The 20,217-nt window shown below is 38.0% G+C and overlaps 1 protein-coding gene across 1 annotated transcript in view; it reads right to left on the reverse strand.

Annotated features, from left to right (window-relative positions):
- LOC149242386 (uncharacterized) overlaps positions 1–20,217 on the reverse strand; it is a 164,844-nt gene that overhangs the window by 98,613 nt on the left and 46,014 nt on the right. The window contains exons 3-4 of the mRNA XM_089374230.1: positions 11,965–12,007; positions 11,719–11,798 (exon numbers count right to left, since the gene is read on the reverse strand). Of these exons, the coding sequence (XP_089230356.1) occupies positions 11,719–11,730 (12 nt within the window). The 5' untranslated portion in view covers positions 11,731–11,798; positions 11,965–12,007. The remainder of the gene's footprint in view (positions 1–11,718; positions 11,799–11,964; positions 12,008–20,217) is intronic.

Below are 20,217 nucleotides of genomic sequence, written 5' to 3' on the forward strand. Positions count from 1 at the left end.
AACCATGCCAAATTACATGTTAAGCCCTCCTCTTCTTGACCTATACCAGAACACAAGAAACAAAGAGAAATTGTGCTTCTTTCTTCACTCTAGCTAGGCTCCTTGAGTTGTGGCTTGTTATGCTTGTCTTCTCTTGAGATGATTGCACTTGTGAGCATACCAAATGAGCTCACTTCCATTCCTTCTTATATTGTTCATGGTAGAGTCATTTTTCACCAAGGTTCATGTCTTCTAAATGCGCCGACCTAAGCCAACATGCTTAAACATCATTTTCTCAAGGAATAAAATTTTGTTCATTTGACCTCGCCGACACCATTGTATCCCTAAGTGCCCCATAGCCCATCAAGGGTGCCCCTCATGCGTCCAATGAATAAACAACCAATTTCCACTTGGGTCTTTCGCCCACAACTTTGGGTACAAAGCCCACTGCTTGGGTACATTGCCCACAAAACCACATTTTGTGGGTCAACTCCTCATAAACCTAGTACCCCAAGATTATGGGAGTACCTCCTAAGCCACACATTTCAACACTCCCTCTTAGTGAGGGAGGTACTTCCGCTATTGTGATGTAACTCATCATCGTTAGCGATACTAGCCCAATCTCTGGCATCCACGACTGCAGCAATACCCTGTAGAATGAACCACACTATTCTTAGTAATGTCTCGGCTTCCAGAAGGTTCCTTGTTCTTCCTCTCATGATAGGCCATCAGCCCATTCCACGATTCCTTCTTACCAACTATCGGAGTCTCCTTACTCCCCACTGACCATGTGCTCTTCTTGGATTACGAATTCTCCCTTTGAACCTGCAAACTCCTGCTCAAACTTAACTCCCTATAAGTCTCAGGAACCTGCTTCTTCCCTAGATTTATAGGCTTTCCCATCAACCAGTATAGACCATGCTCCGTAACTCCAATGTCAACTCCAATAGAGTTAGAGCCTTTGGGCATGAGCATCACTTTCCCATTTCAGAACATCATCTCAAACCCTTCGTCTCCATCACTGAGACAGACAACATGTTGTACTTGAGCTCTAGTACCCATAGTACATCTTGAACTTGTAACAGAGTACCTGACACCATCCTGATTGGCACAACACCTGATCCTTTCACAGCTTTCTGAATCTCGTCACCAACCTTCATGTGCAACTTTGAGTCCCATTCAGTTAGTCTCAAAAACTTCACGCAAACATGTCATATGCTTCGACGCTCCGCTATCCATGTACCATGCATGCTCGTTGATGGTACCCTCGGAGAAATGAGAAACTAGAGCAAAGTCCTCCTCCAACCTTCTCAAGAAGTCATCCAACTCACCTAAAGATGTAGCAGCCCCAACTATCTCCTTCCTCTTCTCATTATCTCCCTTCTTCTTGCGTGGATACTTGCTCGCATAATGACCATACTCGCCACATGTATAACACTTCAGCTTGCTCAAGTCCTTTGTTTTGTCCTTCATCTTTCCTGCAAGAGCCACATTATCTTCAGATCACTTCTTCTTATGAAGGTCCTCGTCCCCCAATTCTTCCTGGATGAAGTCGTCCCACAACTTGTTCCAATCTAGCAGTTTATCTTGAGCAATGATCCCTTTGATAAATGGCTTCCATTCCTTGGTAAAGCCCTTCAAAGCAGTCCTCACTAGCTCAAAATCTGGAACGTTATCTCCAATGGCAGCTAACTCATCACAAACTTGAGTAATCCTCGTTAGATACAAATGCACACCTTTGCCATCCAACATCTTGGTGTTCTTGAGCTTATCTCTCAATATCAACAACTGGTTCTCATTTTTATTTTGGAATAAGTCTTGAAGAGCCTTCCACATCTCATGCAGTGTTCTTTCCAGTTAAATGAGGTATCAAGTGATCTTTGACATCATTTAGGGTGACCAACTTAGCCTTCACATCCAACTCCTTAAGGTTTGTTGGTTTTTTAATCTCCTTGTCCGTGAATTCCCAAATCTTGTTCACCAACAAGACCAACCCGATGCTTTCCTTCCAAGGACTATAGTTGGACAGCCCATCCAACCTGTCATCATACCTCGTATCAGTGGCCAACTTCCCCATACTGCTAGTCCTTCAACAAGGCAGCCAACTCCCTCTTGAGTTGTATGATGTGCACACTTCGATTCAGTTGTCCCTTCAAAGTAGCTTTGAAACCATGTTTAATTTTCCTTGGCAACTCAGAATCAGGGCTATGTCTAAAACACGATCACAAACACATTAAAATGCCACAACACCAAGCACTTTGCACAACGGAAAATGTACAACGGTGAATAAATTAAGTATACAAGAATTTTTGCAACCCAAAACTTGCTTGTATTACAACTTTAATACAACATAGGGCTCATGTACCAGAGATCATGGCCCTTACAATTAGCCCTGATACATGTAAACTAGGGCTCGACGTCAACAACACATGACCATCAAACTACCCTTGAACAAGAACAAACTTGACTTACTTGTTGAAGAAGCGCTTACACCAACCCTTTCAATCCACTTGTCTAGAACAACTAGCGGGTCCTTTGCCACCTATACTTGCAAAGAGTGTTGATGTTAAAATGCCTCTACCCTAATTTCTCACAAGGTCTTTTGCTACTTCAGAATTGCTTGTACATATCAACTCCTCAATCTGCCATCTATCAGTGGTCTGTGCCGCTCCGAGAATCACTGAACATTGGCCCTATAAATATGCCCTCTAATAGTCCTCTAATTGTTCCAAAGGTCACTGCACTTAGGGTCTTCAACGAACAAACTATTGTTGCCTAAAATGTACACCTCAATGTGGGCAAAATCCCAATCCCACCAGATGTAATCTTAGAGGCGCAACATGTTGGAAAATCAGAAAGGCGAAAAGATTCTCTTATATTGATAATTACTTGTGATATTCTTGTAGTCTTATTATCTTCTCTTTAAAATCTTTGTTTCATCAAACAATCATCAAATCAAAACATGAAGATCAACAACACCAAATGTAGGTACTAAGCCAAGGCTAAAACCCCTTTCTAAGGAAAAACCCAGTCAAACTCTTCCACTAATCAAATTGAGATAGACCAAGACCTTAGACCAGACCAAAAGACCTTCCTCCTCCACCAAGCCAGCCTTCCAAGATGATTCTGGAAACTTTAGTAGTCTCTTCTTGTCCAGCAGCTGCAGCCCAGCAATAATCCAAAATTTCGACCCCAAGCTTCTAGAATTTCAGACCTACTGCAGATCTAAATTTTCGGCCCCCAGCAACTTCAGAATTTTGCACGTGTGAGATTCGAGAGAGAAAATTTGACTACTTTTTGCTTGACAAAGGCCTTATTTCTTCTTTGCAAGGGTTTCTTCCTCTTCCTTGAATTTCGCACCCCTTTTCTGCCTCCATCTATTGCAAATCAAACTTCTTGTAGATGTGCTCCAAATGAGGTCAAGTTGTTGCCTTTATACAGTAGATTTTGCCTCCTAATTAGGCCGACTTGTAAAGGTTGAGCCTGACTTCGTGGAGGAGATGTAAAAGAACTAATTTACATTAAAATAAACTTCATTGATAGATAAAGCCCAAGAAAGGTCTTTTACATAATGACAAGGACAAAGACTCTTGACATAAACCCTAGAAGCCTACAATGGAGGCTTTGACCTAAAAATCATTGACCCAAGCATGAAACCCATGTTTTAATAAGTCAATTTCTTTTATAATAATTTTCTTTCTTTCTTTCTTTTAATAAGTACATTACATCATGACTCAAATACAATTATGAAGACCAACACTAGTTACATTCTTCAACACTACCTCTTAACTAGGGAGGTATTCATAATTACATATATACAGAAGTACATGGAAGATCTCAAAATAATATGCTCTACAAAGAGTCACAGCACACACAATGCTAAAGTATTTGATTGTTTTAATGCTTCCATTATATTGACATAACTTTAATACAATTCACTTCATGCTTCTATATATGTATTTGGTTGCGCTTGCTATTAAAGTTTTGTAGATACATAATCTTCAAGATAATGAAGATGTTTGTATGAGCATGATGAATAAAGCTATAAGGATGATGACAATCAAGATGACTTTGATACCGTAAAAGCAGGAATGGAGCCATGAAAGACTTTCCTATGTTATAGAAAAAGGAAGTACTTGATCTCCTTAAGTTGAGAGGGAGCGCATATTATGATGGATATCTTGAAGAGGAAATCAAAGAATAAATGAAAGTACTACAATGTATTGAGGATGTCTTGATGTTGCTGATGAGATGAAAGAAGAAAAGCTTCTTACTAGTTGCATATGGATAACTTGATATAAGTGGCATTAGGATGATTAAGGACCCCAAAGGTTTGTGTTTACTTGTATGCATATTTGAAAGTTTATTGTTGATTAGGGTTTGTGTTTGTAAACGGAAATCTCTCCATAAAAAGGTTGAACACTCTGGAAGCAGTCTTGGACAAATGGATATATCTAGTTCGATAGGGAGAGTTGAAGTATCTAACGGTGATTCCTTGGGAGGAAATCTGGTCAGCCTATGTGTGTTGATGTATAGATCCCGAAGAGGGAGGGTGGCGTTGGTCTTAGTGCTCTGACCTTGGATACGCACCTAGATCCCTGGTTTGATGGTTAGTTAGTAAACCTGATGGTACCTATATTGACTGAAAGCTTTAGTTCATCTTAGTCCCACCCAGATAATTACGCTAGCTAAGAATCTAGTCTGCATCACTGACTATGATAGAACTCTTCGTACTTCATTTTGGAGATCTTCCATGTACCTCTATAGATATAGGTAATTATGAATACCTCCCTTATTAAGAGGGAGTGTTGAAGAATGTAACTAGAGTCGGTCTTCATAATTGTACTTGAGTCATAATGAAATGTATTTATCAAAAGAAAGAAAAAAAGTTATTGTTAAATAAAATTGACTTATTAAAGCATAGGTTTCATGCTTGAGTTAATTGTTTTTAGGTCAAAGCCTCCATTGAAGGCTTCTAGGCTTTATGTCAATTGTCCTTGTCCATGTCATATTGTAAGGAACCCTTCTTGGGATCTATTTGTCAAAGAAGAAGTTTATTTTATTGTAAAGTAAGTCAATTAAGCCTCCTCCACCAAGTCAGCCTCAAACTGGAAAAGTCGGCCTAAACTGGGCAGCAGAATCACTATATAAAGGCAGCAACTCGACCTCATTTGCCACTCACTCACAACAAGTTCAATCTACAACTTCTGGGGCCAAAAAAAGTGTGAATTTCAATGAAGAAGAAGAAGAATAGCAAAAGAGAAGGATGTCTCTCACAAGCATAAGAAGTGGAAATTCTCTCTTTTTCCCACATGTCGAAGCTATGAAGTTGTTGGAAAGGCCGGAATTCTGCAGTCACTGGGAAGGCCAAAATTCTGAAGTTGTTGGTGAAGCTGGGGCCAAAATTTCTAGGTTGATGCTGGGTTTAGTTGTTGGACAAGAAATTGACTATTGAAGGTTACAGTATCTCATTGAAAGGCTTACTTAATAGAGGATGAAGGTCTGTTGGTCTAGGGTCTTGGTCTATCTCATTTGATTACTGAAGGAAGAGTTCTTGACTAGGTTTTCCCCAGTATAGGGGTTTTTCCATGGTTGTGCACCTACATCTGGTGTCCTTGATCCTCATGTTTTGGTTTTGGTAATTGCTTGATGAACTAAGATAAAAGAAAAACAAAAAAAAATAATAATAATTCAAAAAAATCACAAGTAATTATCAACAAGGGAAAATCTTTCTGCCTTTCTGATTTTCTAACAGCAAGTTGTTTTTAAAGTTCGTCATTCCAATGTGTTTATGTTTTCAATTGTATGTAACTATCAAATATAGACCAAACCAAGGGTTTGGATTTCTAACAATTACATATCGATTTTTGCACAAAATATCTTCCTTTTCACGTAAATTTGGCTCTGGAATTGATAATTGATTTTTCAAATTATCAATTATTTATTCTAAACAAGAGTATTCAAGGAAAAGAGATTAATAACAATATTAATCTCTTTTCCTTGAATACTCTCATTTAGAATAAATAATCTGCAACATATAGTTGGGCAACCATTATAAGAGAATCTCCTTCCTCCATTTTTAAACTCTCATTTTACTTTTGAGTTGAGCGTAACGTTATTTTTTATTATCATAACTTTAAAAGTAATCCCTTTTTTATTTTTATAATAATATTGTATACTCTAAACTTATTCAAATATTAGAAAGAATATTCAAATATTATTTTTCCCCTTTTTATATAACTATAAAATATTCTCTTTTAATACTTAACACTATTCTACTTCATAAAAGGTTAATATATCTCCAACTTAAATATTAATTTTAATTTCATCGTCTTAACCTTAACCTGTAATCTTGAATAGACTTTCAAATTAATCTTGAATAAACTTAATATGGCTTCAATAGCCATGATCTATACTTGAATGGTTGTGGATGTGCACATGGTATGGTCAAATAATCGATCAATTGGTAGTACTAAGTCCAAGTGCTGTATAAGCTAGAATATTCAATTTGCTTGAAAATCAAACAGAAATTATGGTTGAAGGTACAATGATTGTATGGTGTTCATGTATGGTACACGTACAAATTGCTGAAATTGATGGATTTGTACGGATAATAGCAATTATTGTATGGATGGTGGCAATGGTCAACCGCACAAGCATTAGATTATTGAGGCATGCGGTGGTATGAACACAATGAATTGATGGTTAATATGAACAGGTTGCAAAGTGGCTTAGTATGGATGTGAAATATCAATGAGGACAAACTCTGTATTGGTTGTAGCAAAAGAGAGGTGGCAAGTACCACACCAAACCAGAAATCCTATGGCAACACAATTGTAAGGACGAGAAATTAATTACTTGCCATATATTGATCGTAATTCGTACAAATGGTGGTTGTACAGTTCATTTATCTCAAAATTGGCGGTTGGTTGAAATGTGGCAGCTTGATAATAATTAATTGTGCAACGGATATAAATGATAGCTATACTATAGTCACATATTTCAAACTCGTTTTGATGTGCAAGGTGGGTAGAGTTTGATGGTTGTAGAAATTAGCTGGTAGTATGATTGAATATGCAAACAAGTACAAAAAATGGCATGTATGCACTACATTTCTTTGTTGTACAACCCTTTAATTTGTTGTACAGGCAATTTTTTTAGTTCACTGCCAAAATCACTCTTTATTTCTCCTACAGGCAATACAATTTTTTTGGGGGGCTCGGATTATCAAATGCAAATAGCCAAGTGCAGGATTTTTTTGTTATACTTCTTTTCAGAGAAACTCCAAAATTTTGGGTGTGGCTAAAAACCTTTGTTAGACAAGGTCTGAAATGATGTATGGCCAATGGCTGAGATCAGAAAATGAAGCTCTGATAAAAGCAGGCCAAAGTCCAAGATCAGAAAGGACACTCTAATACCAAAATGTCGTATCCAAATATGGCTCACGAACTAATAATCCAAAACATTTGGAAGATAAAGATATCCATTCCATTGTAATTTCTGACAGAGCTACAAGATAACAAGTCTCTTTTTTATATCAAGGTTTGCCAGACACCAGACAGCTTATTCATGTATACATTTTCCCATATAAATATACAATTTTTTATTTTGTAAAAAAAGGATATTCGTTGTAAGATAAACAATATAAATGTATGAATAAAAGTAATATAATATGATATGAATTACAAATGAGGGTCCCATTATAAATACTAGGCGGGAGTGCCCTTTCATAAAAAGTCATGTCTTTTCATTGAGACGTGTCCTTTCATGTGTATCTTCATTAACTATTGATTAATTATTATTATTTATTAGATATGTGTTATAGCCAAATATGACTCACAAACTAATAATCTAGAATATTTGGAAAATAAAGATATTCATTGTAGGATAAATAAGCAATATATAAATATATGAGTAACAGTGATATGATATGAATTACAAATGAAGGTCTCATTATAAATACTAGGAGAGAACTCCCTTTCATAAGAAGTCACGTCTTTTCATTGAGTTATGTCTTTTCACATGTCTCTTCATTTATTACTAATTAATTATTTTTTTTTATTTATATATATTTATGTTCATAATAATCATCATCAGACACTCATTTCTCTTCTCTTGAAAGAGTACACATTAGTGTTTTCTTTTGTTCTATTGGACGCAATGGCTAAGTAGTGTGAATTGTCTTGGGGAGGATATTTATTGCATGGAGAGACTATCTTGTGGATCGATGAAGTGATTCATGCTTTAATGGTGTAATTTTAATGCCATTTTCTTCCATTTTGCATCTAATTTCTGAAATTAGAATTTATCTTGTGCCATATTAAAAGGTGCAAAATCTTTTATGAACTTCTTTCGACATAATTTATTGAAAATTTGCCAATCAAGAATCCATCAAAGGAACTTGTTTCCATGAATCTTTTGGTTTTAAATCTCCTATGACCTATCCTTCACATGCCTCCCTTGTAGCCTTCAAGCCTCTGTTGATCTTGTCCTTGACAGGCTATTTCTTAGCTGTTATATGGTTTTGCATCTTGTAAATCTGCCCACCATTAAAACCCTAACTTATAGCAGCCTTTTCTTAGTTTATTGGGGTTTGGTCGAAAGTGTACTTGAATATTGGTAAATCTTATCTTGGCCACCATAAAGCCCCTATCACCCTTGAGCATTCCTTTATGGAAGATCTTTCTAGGTGATAACATTACGATATCCTTGGAGAATCATTTGCCTTAATAACCCTGGGTCAGCTACCCTCTAAGCCTTGCTAGAAAAGCCTTCCTTGTGGGGATAACATATGACCACAAAACAGCAGGAGAGAAACCACTGAGGTGACAGTGGTGGCTGATCTCTTTGTTGCCCAAGACCTACTTTGCCTAGTAAGGCTTTACACTAGACTACTAAATTTTGCAGTAACATGCCACATAAACCATAACCCAGTCAAGATGTGGTCCAACGGTTTGGTGGGGAGGTTTGGTCCCCACGGGTCATGTGGCCCAATCCTGGGCAGGACTGTGTATGCTTGAGAGCTGCTCCAGACACCATTTCTTCCATTGAAAAAAAACAGTCCTTAAGCACTTCTGTGGATAGGATACCTTTTAGCCAAGGCCCATTTTGGTAGAATATGCCTTTGATCTAACACAAGGGTCGTATTAATATTTGTAAAATTATTTTCAAATACATGGTACCATATGACCATTAAAAGGTGAGATACTTAACTGGCATGTGGTGCTACCATTGCCACCGGTCCTCGTGATTCTAGGCTCGAGTTAATAGTAGTTATTTTTTGTAAAAAACATTCAGTTGCAGGCATTTGCGTTTTGAGGTAGGCTAGCTGGTATATACACCATCATAGGGATAGGAATTGCCAAAAATCCCTGGTAAGAATTTGAATCTGTTTATTGGAGGTAGAAGGCATTCAAATTGCCCACAAGTTCTTTAAGGAATTGAGTTTTTGCTTCAATGATGTTGAGAATAAGCTGGTTGTAGGTTATTGATCACACGTGCACCCCTTGGTGATTCCCAAGCAAGCAAGAGAAACTGCATTATGATTTATGTCCCTCCATTGTAAACAACAACACCCTTTTCTGTAAGCAGCATGCTGCCCTGTGCATCCATTTGGAACATTTCTTCATAATTGGGTGGGGGGAGTTTGTGACCTTGATCTTGGTATAGATATAAGTTATTGTTAAATTTGGCAACTAGGTCCAAACTCCACCTTGGACAGCTCATATGATGGAGATGATATTTTTGTTGGATTTCACTTTCCGAGAAGTGCAGGATTGATCTAAAGATCATTTCATTCTAACATGTATAAATGGAATTATGAATTTATTTCTTCTATGGACAAATTGTCAAGGTCAGCCAGGAATTTAATGTAGGCTCAAGAAGCCCAAAAGTCATGTCTCTTCACCCTCAACGTTGCATATAAATAGAAGAAGCATCTACCTCATTTGGACATTCATCATCTCACACATATCTCTCTCTCCCCTCATCTGATTGGGTCGTACGAATTTCAGGGCAGCCTTCTTCTCCTCCACAAGTGCAAAGGGTTGACTGTTTTCTGTTTTCCTGTGTTGACCAAATTGCAGCAAGTTTGACCAGCGTTGACAGGGCAGCATTTGACCTTGTTTGACTGCATTTTTCTTGGAAGAATTTCTGTTTTTGGGCAGGCTGCATTCCTTGGCACAGGTTTCGAGAATTTCTGGGCAGGTTGACCAGCGTTGACTGCAGACCCTTTGACCACATGTTTGACTGTGCGTTGACCAAGTTTGACTGTTTTATTCAAGACTGTTTTTGGCTGATTTGGACTGTTTTTGGAGGCCGAATTGACTGGGTTTGACCAAGCTGATTTGGAGGAGTAATCCTGCTGATTTGACCAGCGCCGACTTTCTAGTTAGGGCGTCCTGTTGACTGCAGCCTGACTGGACAGATTTGGCTGTGTTTGGGCAAGTAAATTTTGTATATTCTACTCTCTCTCTGTGTGCTGAACTTCTGAAGAATAAGAAGATTTGATCAAAGGGTTTTCCCCACATTGGGGTTTTTCCCTGGCATCCGCCAAATATTGTGTCCTCTTGCCTTGGCTTGTCTTCTGGTTATTGTTTATGTTCTATCTGCATTTAATATTGATGTTAATGTGATTGCTAAATTGATGTTGAGCTAATAAGAAAAATTGAAGTAAATTGCTCTAAAGCATATAGAACATACCATTGTTATCTAAAATTAACAGTTATGCATTGATGTTACCAGCTAGTGATGGAAATCAGCCAATGGATAGATGTTGTACACACCTTGACAATCTTGCTATTTATTTATCATATTATAAACAAATAATCTGGTTGAATTTTTTCGGTCTATCCTAAACCCACTTGCAGTGCAGATTAATGCAATATGACATGAAGGTGGGCAGATGAGATACTGTTACGTGTGTATCGTAGCATTCACTTACTTGACTAGTAATTTACTCGTTTGTCTGGATCAGCCATAATAAAGGATGTGTTCCTATCTGTATAGAGCTCAAGGTTGCTAATTGACACCCATGTTAGAAATCATCAATTATAAGTGAATTAAATACTAACGAATCAAAATCCATAAAAAGATTATTAAATGTTCCTTAAGCGTTCCATAATATACAGATGATAAAATCAATGCCAGGATGGAATGGCTTTCTTAAGGATTAGTGACTAAAGCCCAATCACCCTCCCATCTAAGGGAAACCAATACCTAAATAGCATCTCCCAATCCTTGGTCTCAGGATATTGGACATTTATTACCGGATAATGACTAGCAGTAAGCAGCATATGAAATTGAACCTTCTATGGAGATTTATTAGGTCAACACCAGGTCAATCAATTCTTTGACAGAATAAGCATGGGCTTGTTTGAAGGATAGCATGGATGGGTTTACACTCAATTGCTTCTAAAAGGAGGGATTTACAGCTCATTAACCCTGTTTCATCTCATTTTAGAGGCCAGATACATGCCCACATAAAGCAACTCTCACTCCTAGGCAAGATTCACATGAACGACTAGAATGAGAGGCTGCCATTATGCCCAATCAGTCCTGTTGTGCTGTTTTAATTAGAAGTAAAGGCAGTTTAGGTTTTGAATCATGCCTATAACTTATGGAAAGTCAATAAAATTTATTTGTTGGTGGCTCTTAGATATCCAGGTAATCTATCTGACTAATTATTTTACAATTTGAATCGATTGCCAGAGATCAAAAAGCATGTAGGAAGAGTCAAACCTCACGAATCATGTCTTCAGTCACAGTTTGTGCAAGGCCACCAACAAAAACTTCTGAACCTCTTACTCTAGGGGGTTGACCTGGACGGCAAAAACCCCAATAAACATTATTTCAAGAGTGTGTCAAAGAAGTGTTTTGTATTTTCAGATATAGTGAAAAACAAGTGTTTTGAATACTACCAATTAAAATCCCTTTAAAAAAAAACTTGTGCATGCAATAACTAAAGAGAGCAAGCTCCAAAAATACCTGTCTTTTGATTGGCCCCTTCCTCAGTTTTGACAGCCTTTACCTACAAATATTCCATGATTGGCAAGTTATTAGAAGCAGGAATAACAAAAGATCTTCGTTGAAGTTTGCTGAAATTACATAGAATAGTGTCCTCTGATCAGCATAATTCATGCATAGATTGTAGCTGTGAAAGCACTCTCAATTTCATGATAGACATTTGGTAGAAGTAATAACTCAAGAACTCTGCGCGCACACATTTCCTCACTTGCAAGAAGGTGGGTGATCATGTGTGTAACTTTAAGGTCCTTTTATGAAGTGCCTTTCTTCAGCCAACTTTGATGGGCTGGTGTGATCAGGACTAGATGGAATTTTTATAATTCATTGCAATAATACACATAATGCACACGCATTACTCAAGCCAGTCAAGTCAGTTGAAGAAAGTCAATTTATATAAGGACTTTAAAAGTTCAAATAAGTATCTTTCAAAGGATTTTCCTAGAATTATACATTCACTTTATACATGTGACTGGCGGCATTGCCAGGCTTACTATAATGGGTAAACTATAATAGAAAATAAAAATGGAGAATACTTTTAACATGCTTTCTTCCTTGTTTTTTAATGAAAAATGGACAAGTGATATTTTATTTGCCATGGTTTCAACTTTCTGGTCTACACTTCCAACCAACCAACAAACGTACTTCATAGAAGTAAAAAATTTGGCTTAACTTAGCATTTATCTATTTTTTAATATCGACCTCAATCTGGCTGATTATACCAGCACACAAACATCCATATTTCCTCAGCACCCACCACACAAATTATGAATACACACGCATTCATATCCTCACCCTCTATCACCCACCCTCCTGGGGGCAAGGTTATGAATGTGTACATTATTGCAACCCATCAAATTCTGTTCAAGAAAGGCATTTTACAAAAAGACTTTAAAGTTTAAACAAGCATCTTTCAAAGGAATTTTCAAAATTATACCTTCACTTTATATGCTCAGGGCACACCAGTGTTATAAGAACCAGACCAGACAGGACTAAACCAGCTGGTCCGAACCGGTGCCATGGACCAAAAAAGGCTGGTTTGGTACGGAACTAACTGGTTGTGTAAAAGGTGACTAAGGACCCTTGGAATGCAATTTTTTGAAAAAAACAATAATTTATGAGTGAGGCAGCCTACTATTCAACCAATCGGCCCTACTAATGCTATGTAATTAATGGCGATGTTAAATTCCTAAAGTAAAAGGATCCTTTTACTTAAATTTTTAACATTACCATTAAATGACTCAGGGTGTTTGAGAGTGGTGTTGACCTCATTGGATTTCATATGGAGAAATTTGAATTTTAGATCCCACTCAAAATCCAGCAGACTTAACAATTTGTAGGATTCCAGGATTTGGGGAGATTGCAACATTCCATTGGATTGTGTAATGTAGGGAATGGAACTAGCACTTAATGAAGAGCACAAAGCCCTCTTTGTACCTCGATGTTGGTGACACTCATTGTTGAACTCTATCATGACCCTACTGAAAATGTACTCATCACTCAAACAAAACCTTGATTTGACATGTTGAGCTTTTTCTATATTATTTAAATGCTTAGAGGGTGAGATTGATGATGAGGATCCCATGTGTGTGTGTGTATATATATATATATATGAAAGTTGAAACTTTGCATATTTGTGTATAATGTTTTGGATTCATATGGATGCACATGAATACACGTTTTTTTCTCAAAATTTGTAAATTTATGTATTTTTTGGGTCCAGATTTTTTCCTGTTCTGATCCAGTTCACATTTTTAGGCTCTACCAGTATGATGAACAGTCTGGTTCTAATAACGTTGGCACCCACCCAAGGATTATCATAACAGGTAAAGCTGTAAACTATAGCAGAAATAATAGTGGAGAATGCATTTAACGTCTCTTCTTCCTTATATTCTCATGAAGAATTAACAAGTTATAGTTTACTTTTTGTCATAGTTTCTGGTCTACATTTCCAACCACTAAATGTACTTCGTAAAAAAGTAGAAAATTTAGCTTAGTTTGGAATTTATCTATTCTTTAATATTTACCTCTACTTGGCTGATTACACATATACATATACATGCATATCTCCTCAGCCCACAACACCTAATGTGTTTATGATTGTAGCTTGGACAGGAACTTCTGCATAGATTTTGTGTCAAACATGCGTGAAATTATCCAAAGTCGTTTCTGTTTTGTAATTCACTTTATTAAAGTGAAGAGCCTTTCAGTTTGAAGTTATGAAAAGTCTAATGAAGTGTAATTTAATTACATTGGTAATTTAGATCAATCTCCACCTCTGATCTCTAGTGAGATTGGGATTAAATCTCAACTGTTGATCTCCGTGAGAGATTAGGATTGTGGAGACTTAGTCATCAACTCAAAATTACAAAGGCAGGTCACGATAGGAGGAAAAGGAACACAGTAAATCAGTCGCACAGAGAGACAGAGGAGTTCACTCAATGTGCAAGCCAAGAAGAACAGAGAAACAGAGCAGCAAAAGAAAATCAACTTCAGCCACAGATTTCTGAAGCCCGCACAATTTCAAGGAAGGAGGAAGCTATATGATTTGGGCATAGAAGGACAAGTTCGACCCAGCAGAGATCCATACAATCTCAAACGATTTTCAGAGTGTCGATTGAGTTTATCTCAGCGCCATACAGGGCCATATGCTAGGTAACCGGATTCGTTGGAAACCCCTGTCGAATCCGAATCCTGCGAATCGGATACGATTCGACAGGAATTCGAATCCCAGAATTAGGATTCGACGTGTCCATACAGGATTCGTACGAATCCCGTACGGGCACAACGAATCCCGATTCTGGGATTCGAATCCCAAGAAAATGACTCAGAATGCAATGCTTAATTTTCCAAAAAAATCACTCAGAAATGCAGAGTTTTATTGTTCTTTCAGTTTAAAGTTTATCTGTTAATTATGGAGGAGAATCTCTTGAATATGGAGGTCAAAGATGCTGTTGATTTCAAACATTACCTGAAGATTTGTGTTGGAGGTAACATCAGTCTTGCACACTGCAGAGGAAGTGCCAGAGGGATGCATATGGAAAAGAAGACCGGTGGTTTAAAATACCTTTGACAAAGTTTTCTTCATATAAATACTCTGGTATTGACATATCCCTCTTTTGGATGATGGTGAAACACAGAGGTGGAGGGCATTGCACCTTCAAAATTTTGAGATGGTTACATTGCATTAAAATAAATTATGAATTATGAATCATGATTTATGTGACCACTGACATGTATTTGAATTTATAAATTATGAATTATGAATCATGATTTATGCGACCACTGACATGTATTTGAATTCTGTATGTACTATACTATGCATGCTATAGCCTATAGATGAAGATCTATGTTTGAAATCAATGAATTTGTATCATTAATTAGAATTTGTGTAAGAAATATCTAATTTTTAATATGTATATATATATATATATATAACGAATCCTACGTGTCCTGTTCTAGGGGGTCAACGTGTCCGAATCCGACACTCGAATCCTATGATTCTCGAATCCCCGTGTCAGGTGACTGAGGCCATATGGCTTCCAGGAATTTGCTGTAGATTTTCTTTCTCGGTGGGCAAGTTTCCTCAGTTGAAGAGCACTGGTAAGTTTTCAGAAAAATAATGAAACCCTAATTTGAAGGACAGTAAAAATTTGACTCTCGTCTTCACTGATTTAAATTCCATGCAGTGTGTGATTTAATTCTATGATCTGAATTTTTCTATTTAAATTAAAAATTCAGCAAGTTTTATTTCCTGAGTTTATAAGGAAACTATTCACCTAAGTCTGGATAGGTATTTTTTAAAATAATGTGTTTGTGCACATCATTCAAGCCCATCAAAATCGGTTGAGGAAAGGCATTTTACAAAAATATTTTAAAGTTTAAACAAGCATCTTTCAAAGGATCATTTTAGAATTGTACCTTCACTTTATACATTAAGGGCATGCCCCAAGGAATATTATAATGGGTAAACTATAGTAGAAAACAACAGTGGAGAATGCTTTTAACCTGTCATCTCCCTTATTTTCTCATGAAGAATTAACAAGTCACATTTTAATTTTTATCATAGTTTCTGGTCTACACTTCCAACCACCAAACGTACTTCATAAAAGAAATTTGGCTTAGTTTGGCATTTATCTATTTTTTTAATTTACCTCAAATCTTGTAGATTTGACTTTCTCTACCAAGACAATAAGTTGAGAAATGAGACACCTTGATTTTAAAATAATCTATGCGAACATGAACTTCATGAATCATGAATGCAACTAACAATTATGAAGAAAACAACACAGGAAGCAATACTTGGAAGGCTAGTTACTAGTATTCTTTTAACATAACTGTACCAAATAAAAGAACTTTAAGATTATTCCTGTGAGGCTTGGATCCCAGCGCTTGCTAATTTCAATCACATTCGGTCATGTCGATTCTTGAAGTCCATGTCTAATCATATAGAATCAACCATATACTTCCATTCAAGTCTTGAAGCTTAAAAATTTAAAATTATAAAATATTATCCCAGTCACATTTGTAGCCATTTTTTTCAGTAAATAACAACGGGGTTGTGATAGGGTTTAAGTTTTAACATGTCTTATATTATCTATATAGAAGTGATCATGACATTGTGGTCTCATGCTGCAGCTAGGGTTTTCAGAATTAAGGTCGCAGGCATCAATAGAATAACGCGACATACATCTTTCCAGCTACTGGAAGGCCGTTTTCCGTAGACAAGCCCTTTTGCTAGTTAGTAGGTTACTACTCGTCTTGTCTCACGAAATATTGTTGACTTCCCCTACAACTGGACAGTAGTCAGTCCGAGGCAAGTCCCTGTTGGACAAATCATCGAATGACCTGTCAGTTACCACCAAATATTCCTAATGGAGGATGAAGAATTGCTTGACTATGAACCAAAGGAAAACGATAACCAAAAGATATGGGTTTTTCTTCAAACCTCCCATGAGCAGATAGATAATAGCGAGGTGGTCAGGGTAGCTATAAATCCCCAACTTGCCCCTTTACTAGCTGATGCAGCCCCGGAAAGGGATGTGTTGCCACCTGTCGATTCGGAAGACCTCACAATAGCTTTGCTCCCGCAAGCCATAGTAACACAATCGATGTTGAGCCTCGACATAGAGGACTGCAATCAAGGTTTCTTCGGGTTCTCATGGAGTTCCATGGAATCATTCTCTTTTGTGTTGTCGATTTCACCTCCAGCAAACTTGGTTACTGGGTCTGATCCCCTACTTCTATCAACGAATCCTATTTCATCTAAGGGTTTTGGATTTAGTGAGGGTTTTTTCCTCTCGGAGGCGCTTCCAACCACTCTTCCACCCCAGGCACTCTCATCTCAACCAAACTCTAATAGTTTCTCAAGACAATCCCTTGTGCCGAAGGAAGGAGATAGGTTCTCAGAAAAGGAACAACTCTCTGCCTCTGGGGGAACTTCGAACCAGAAAGCGGAGCGAGAGATTACCGAAAACGGAAAAAGAGTCGTTGTGTCAAGAGGGCTAGCAGAGCTAGGTTATCCCTAGTATTGGGGGTGGACGTTGCAGTGCAGGAGGTGGAAGAACTAGCAGGGAAATCTTTCGTTGGCCGAGTGCAAAGCACGAAATTTGGAGTACCATTCATAAATGTCTGTGTCGGAAAGGAAATTGCATCAACAGTCAAGAGCCCCCCGGATGTTGCAGTGTTCTTTAGAGGATGGATTCATCTAAAATTTAAGGAAGAGGTTCATGCACAAAGGGCCTCCCATAGGGCTTGGAAGATCGACTCCACTCCAGTAGTTTTCAAATTCTCAATGCCCCTCTTTGATGCCAAGAGAGCAATTGGACATAGTTCCAATTTGGTTGAGACTCCTAGGTCTTCCCTCACACTTCTGGGGCAAATTAATTTTCCAAGACATCAGGAAGAACATATCTAGAGCATGATTCCTCTTATTTGACAACAGCAAATATGTCTCTAGCTTGCATTTTAGTCAACATTGATCTTTCCGAAGGTTTAGCTGAAGACATTAACATAGGACAGGGGGGCGAAAGAATCCAAGTCCTGGACTATGAAAGCATCCCATTCCGGTGTAGCCGGTGTCATAAACCTGGACACTTGGTTAAATATTGTGAGCTTCCTCTACACAAAAATGTGAAGACTTAGCATATCTACTAAAGAGGTCCTTAAAGCATTATCAACCCTAGAAGGGGTACCACAATGAAGTTGCTCCCATTCCGCTGTCAAGGTCTAGCATGTCCCCATAAAAAACGTGCACTTAAATGGTTGGGCGAAGTTAAATGCCTAGGAGATGGTGACTCAAGAGTCAATAGTCAAATGCCTTGAACCTCTCTTGGTTGGCTAGAGGTTCACGGCCTCAAACACTTACGGATGATCGAAGGGGGGATAGTCGTTGGCTAGAAAACCAAGGTCATTCAAGTTTTAAAGTTGATTCTGCCGACTATTTTAGGTGTATGCTAGACCAGAGTAAGCTGGTGTATGTGAAACCCAGCCAAACTAGCTCCCACTTGGCAGAATCAACGAACAAGGGATGACAAGGTCGCTAAGAGTATCGATCGATTCCTTCTTTCAAAGAGCCTTGGTGGATAGACTCTCCCTGATCAAACAATGGACTGTTGTAGGGGGAGAATCAAAGCACTCCCCCATAATTTTTGGAAATTAAAGGGGTATGCTAGAGCCATCCAAGCCCTTTCAAAATGAAATCCTCCAATATAAAAGAGGAATGATTATCCCTTGTTAAATCTCATTGGCGATCCTTTGATCCCTTTTTAGGATCTTCAGTTGTTGCCCAATTCGAAGCTAATTTAAAATTGGTCAAACAAAAGACGAAAGAATGGGGAAAGAAGAAGAAAATGGTTGAAGTTCAAGAATTGGTGGAGATTGAAAAGCAACTTCAGGACATAGCAATTCGAGAAGAGGAAGGATTTGACTATCCCAACACTAGAGAGGCCCCCATAAACTTGGAAAAAATGAAAAAAGAACTCCTAACTATCAAAGAGGAGGAGTGGCGCCTAAAAGTAGGGTCAATTGGTTGGAAAGTGGTGATGAAAATACAAAGTTCTTCCTTGTGTATGCAAAGGGAAGGTAAATGTGTAACACCATTTGGACTCTACGAGATCCTATTGGCAAGGATGTCTCAGATTTTGAAGGCCTAGCTTCCATGGGGAAGAATCACTTTGAAAATATTTTTCGAGCCCCCAAGGGAGCCTCAATTGCAGAAGTAATCAAAATTACACAACTCCCTCCTAGATTGGTTGAAGACAAGGAGAGCAAGGCCATCATGGAAGAAGTATCCTAGGAAGAACTTAAAACGGTATTGCATAGCTTTCAAAAAGACAAGAGCCTAGGACCAAATGGATGGGTTGTCGAATTCTTTCTGGGAATATATGATATTATGGGGAACAATCTCCTGGCGATGATTGAAGAATCTAGAAAGGAAGGGAAATTGCATAAAACCTTCAACTCAACCTTTATTGCCCTCATCCCTAAGGTGGACCATCAGGTAATCTTTGAAGACTCTTGTCCCATTTCTCTCTCTAATGCTATACACAAGGTTATAGCCAAAATTATCGCTTAGACTCAAGTGTGTTCTCTCTAAATCCATATCCAAAGAACAATTTGCCTTTTTGGAGGGGAGGCAAATCCACGAGGCAATTGGAGTGGTCCAAGAGGGCTTACACAGTATTAAAACTCAGAATTTAAAGGGGGTTGTCATCAAAATTGACCTATCAAAATCCTATGACAGAGTTAATTGGATTTATATCAGGCTTCTTTTGACCCATGTGAGTTTCAGTCTAGATTTTATTGCTTGTGTAATGAGTTGTATTCAGACAATTTCTTTTGTTGTGTTGATTAATGGATTTGCCTCCCCCTTCTTTCATGCCCAAAGAAGATTGTGTCAGAGGTTCCCCCTCTCCCCACTTATGTTCCTGCTTGTAGTAGCGGGGCTGAGTCAGCTCTTAGCAGAGGCGAAAAGATGAGAGGATTTTCAAGGAACACTCAGTGCTTGGGCTCTAGCTATTATGCATCTCCCTTTTGTCGATGATATTCTCATATTCTGTAATGGGACTATAAGAGAAGTGAACATGTTGACGGAGACTCTTTCTCTTTATGAGAAAGCCATGGGAATGGCCATAAACAATAGAAAATCCACTATATCCTTTCACAATCTGGATGATGGGGAGATTTGTCATATAACCCAGCTCCTCCCATATGAAT

This window comes from Pinus tabuliformis, chromosome 8 (genome assembly GCF_031772625.1).
Source record: "Pinus tabuliformis cultivar Carrire ecotype Pingquan chromosome 8, CPIR1, whole genome shotgun sequence".
Lineage (NCBI taxonomy): Eukaryota > Viridiplantae > Streptophyta > Pinopsida > Pinales > Pinaceae > Pinus > Pinus tabuliformis.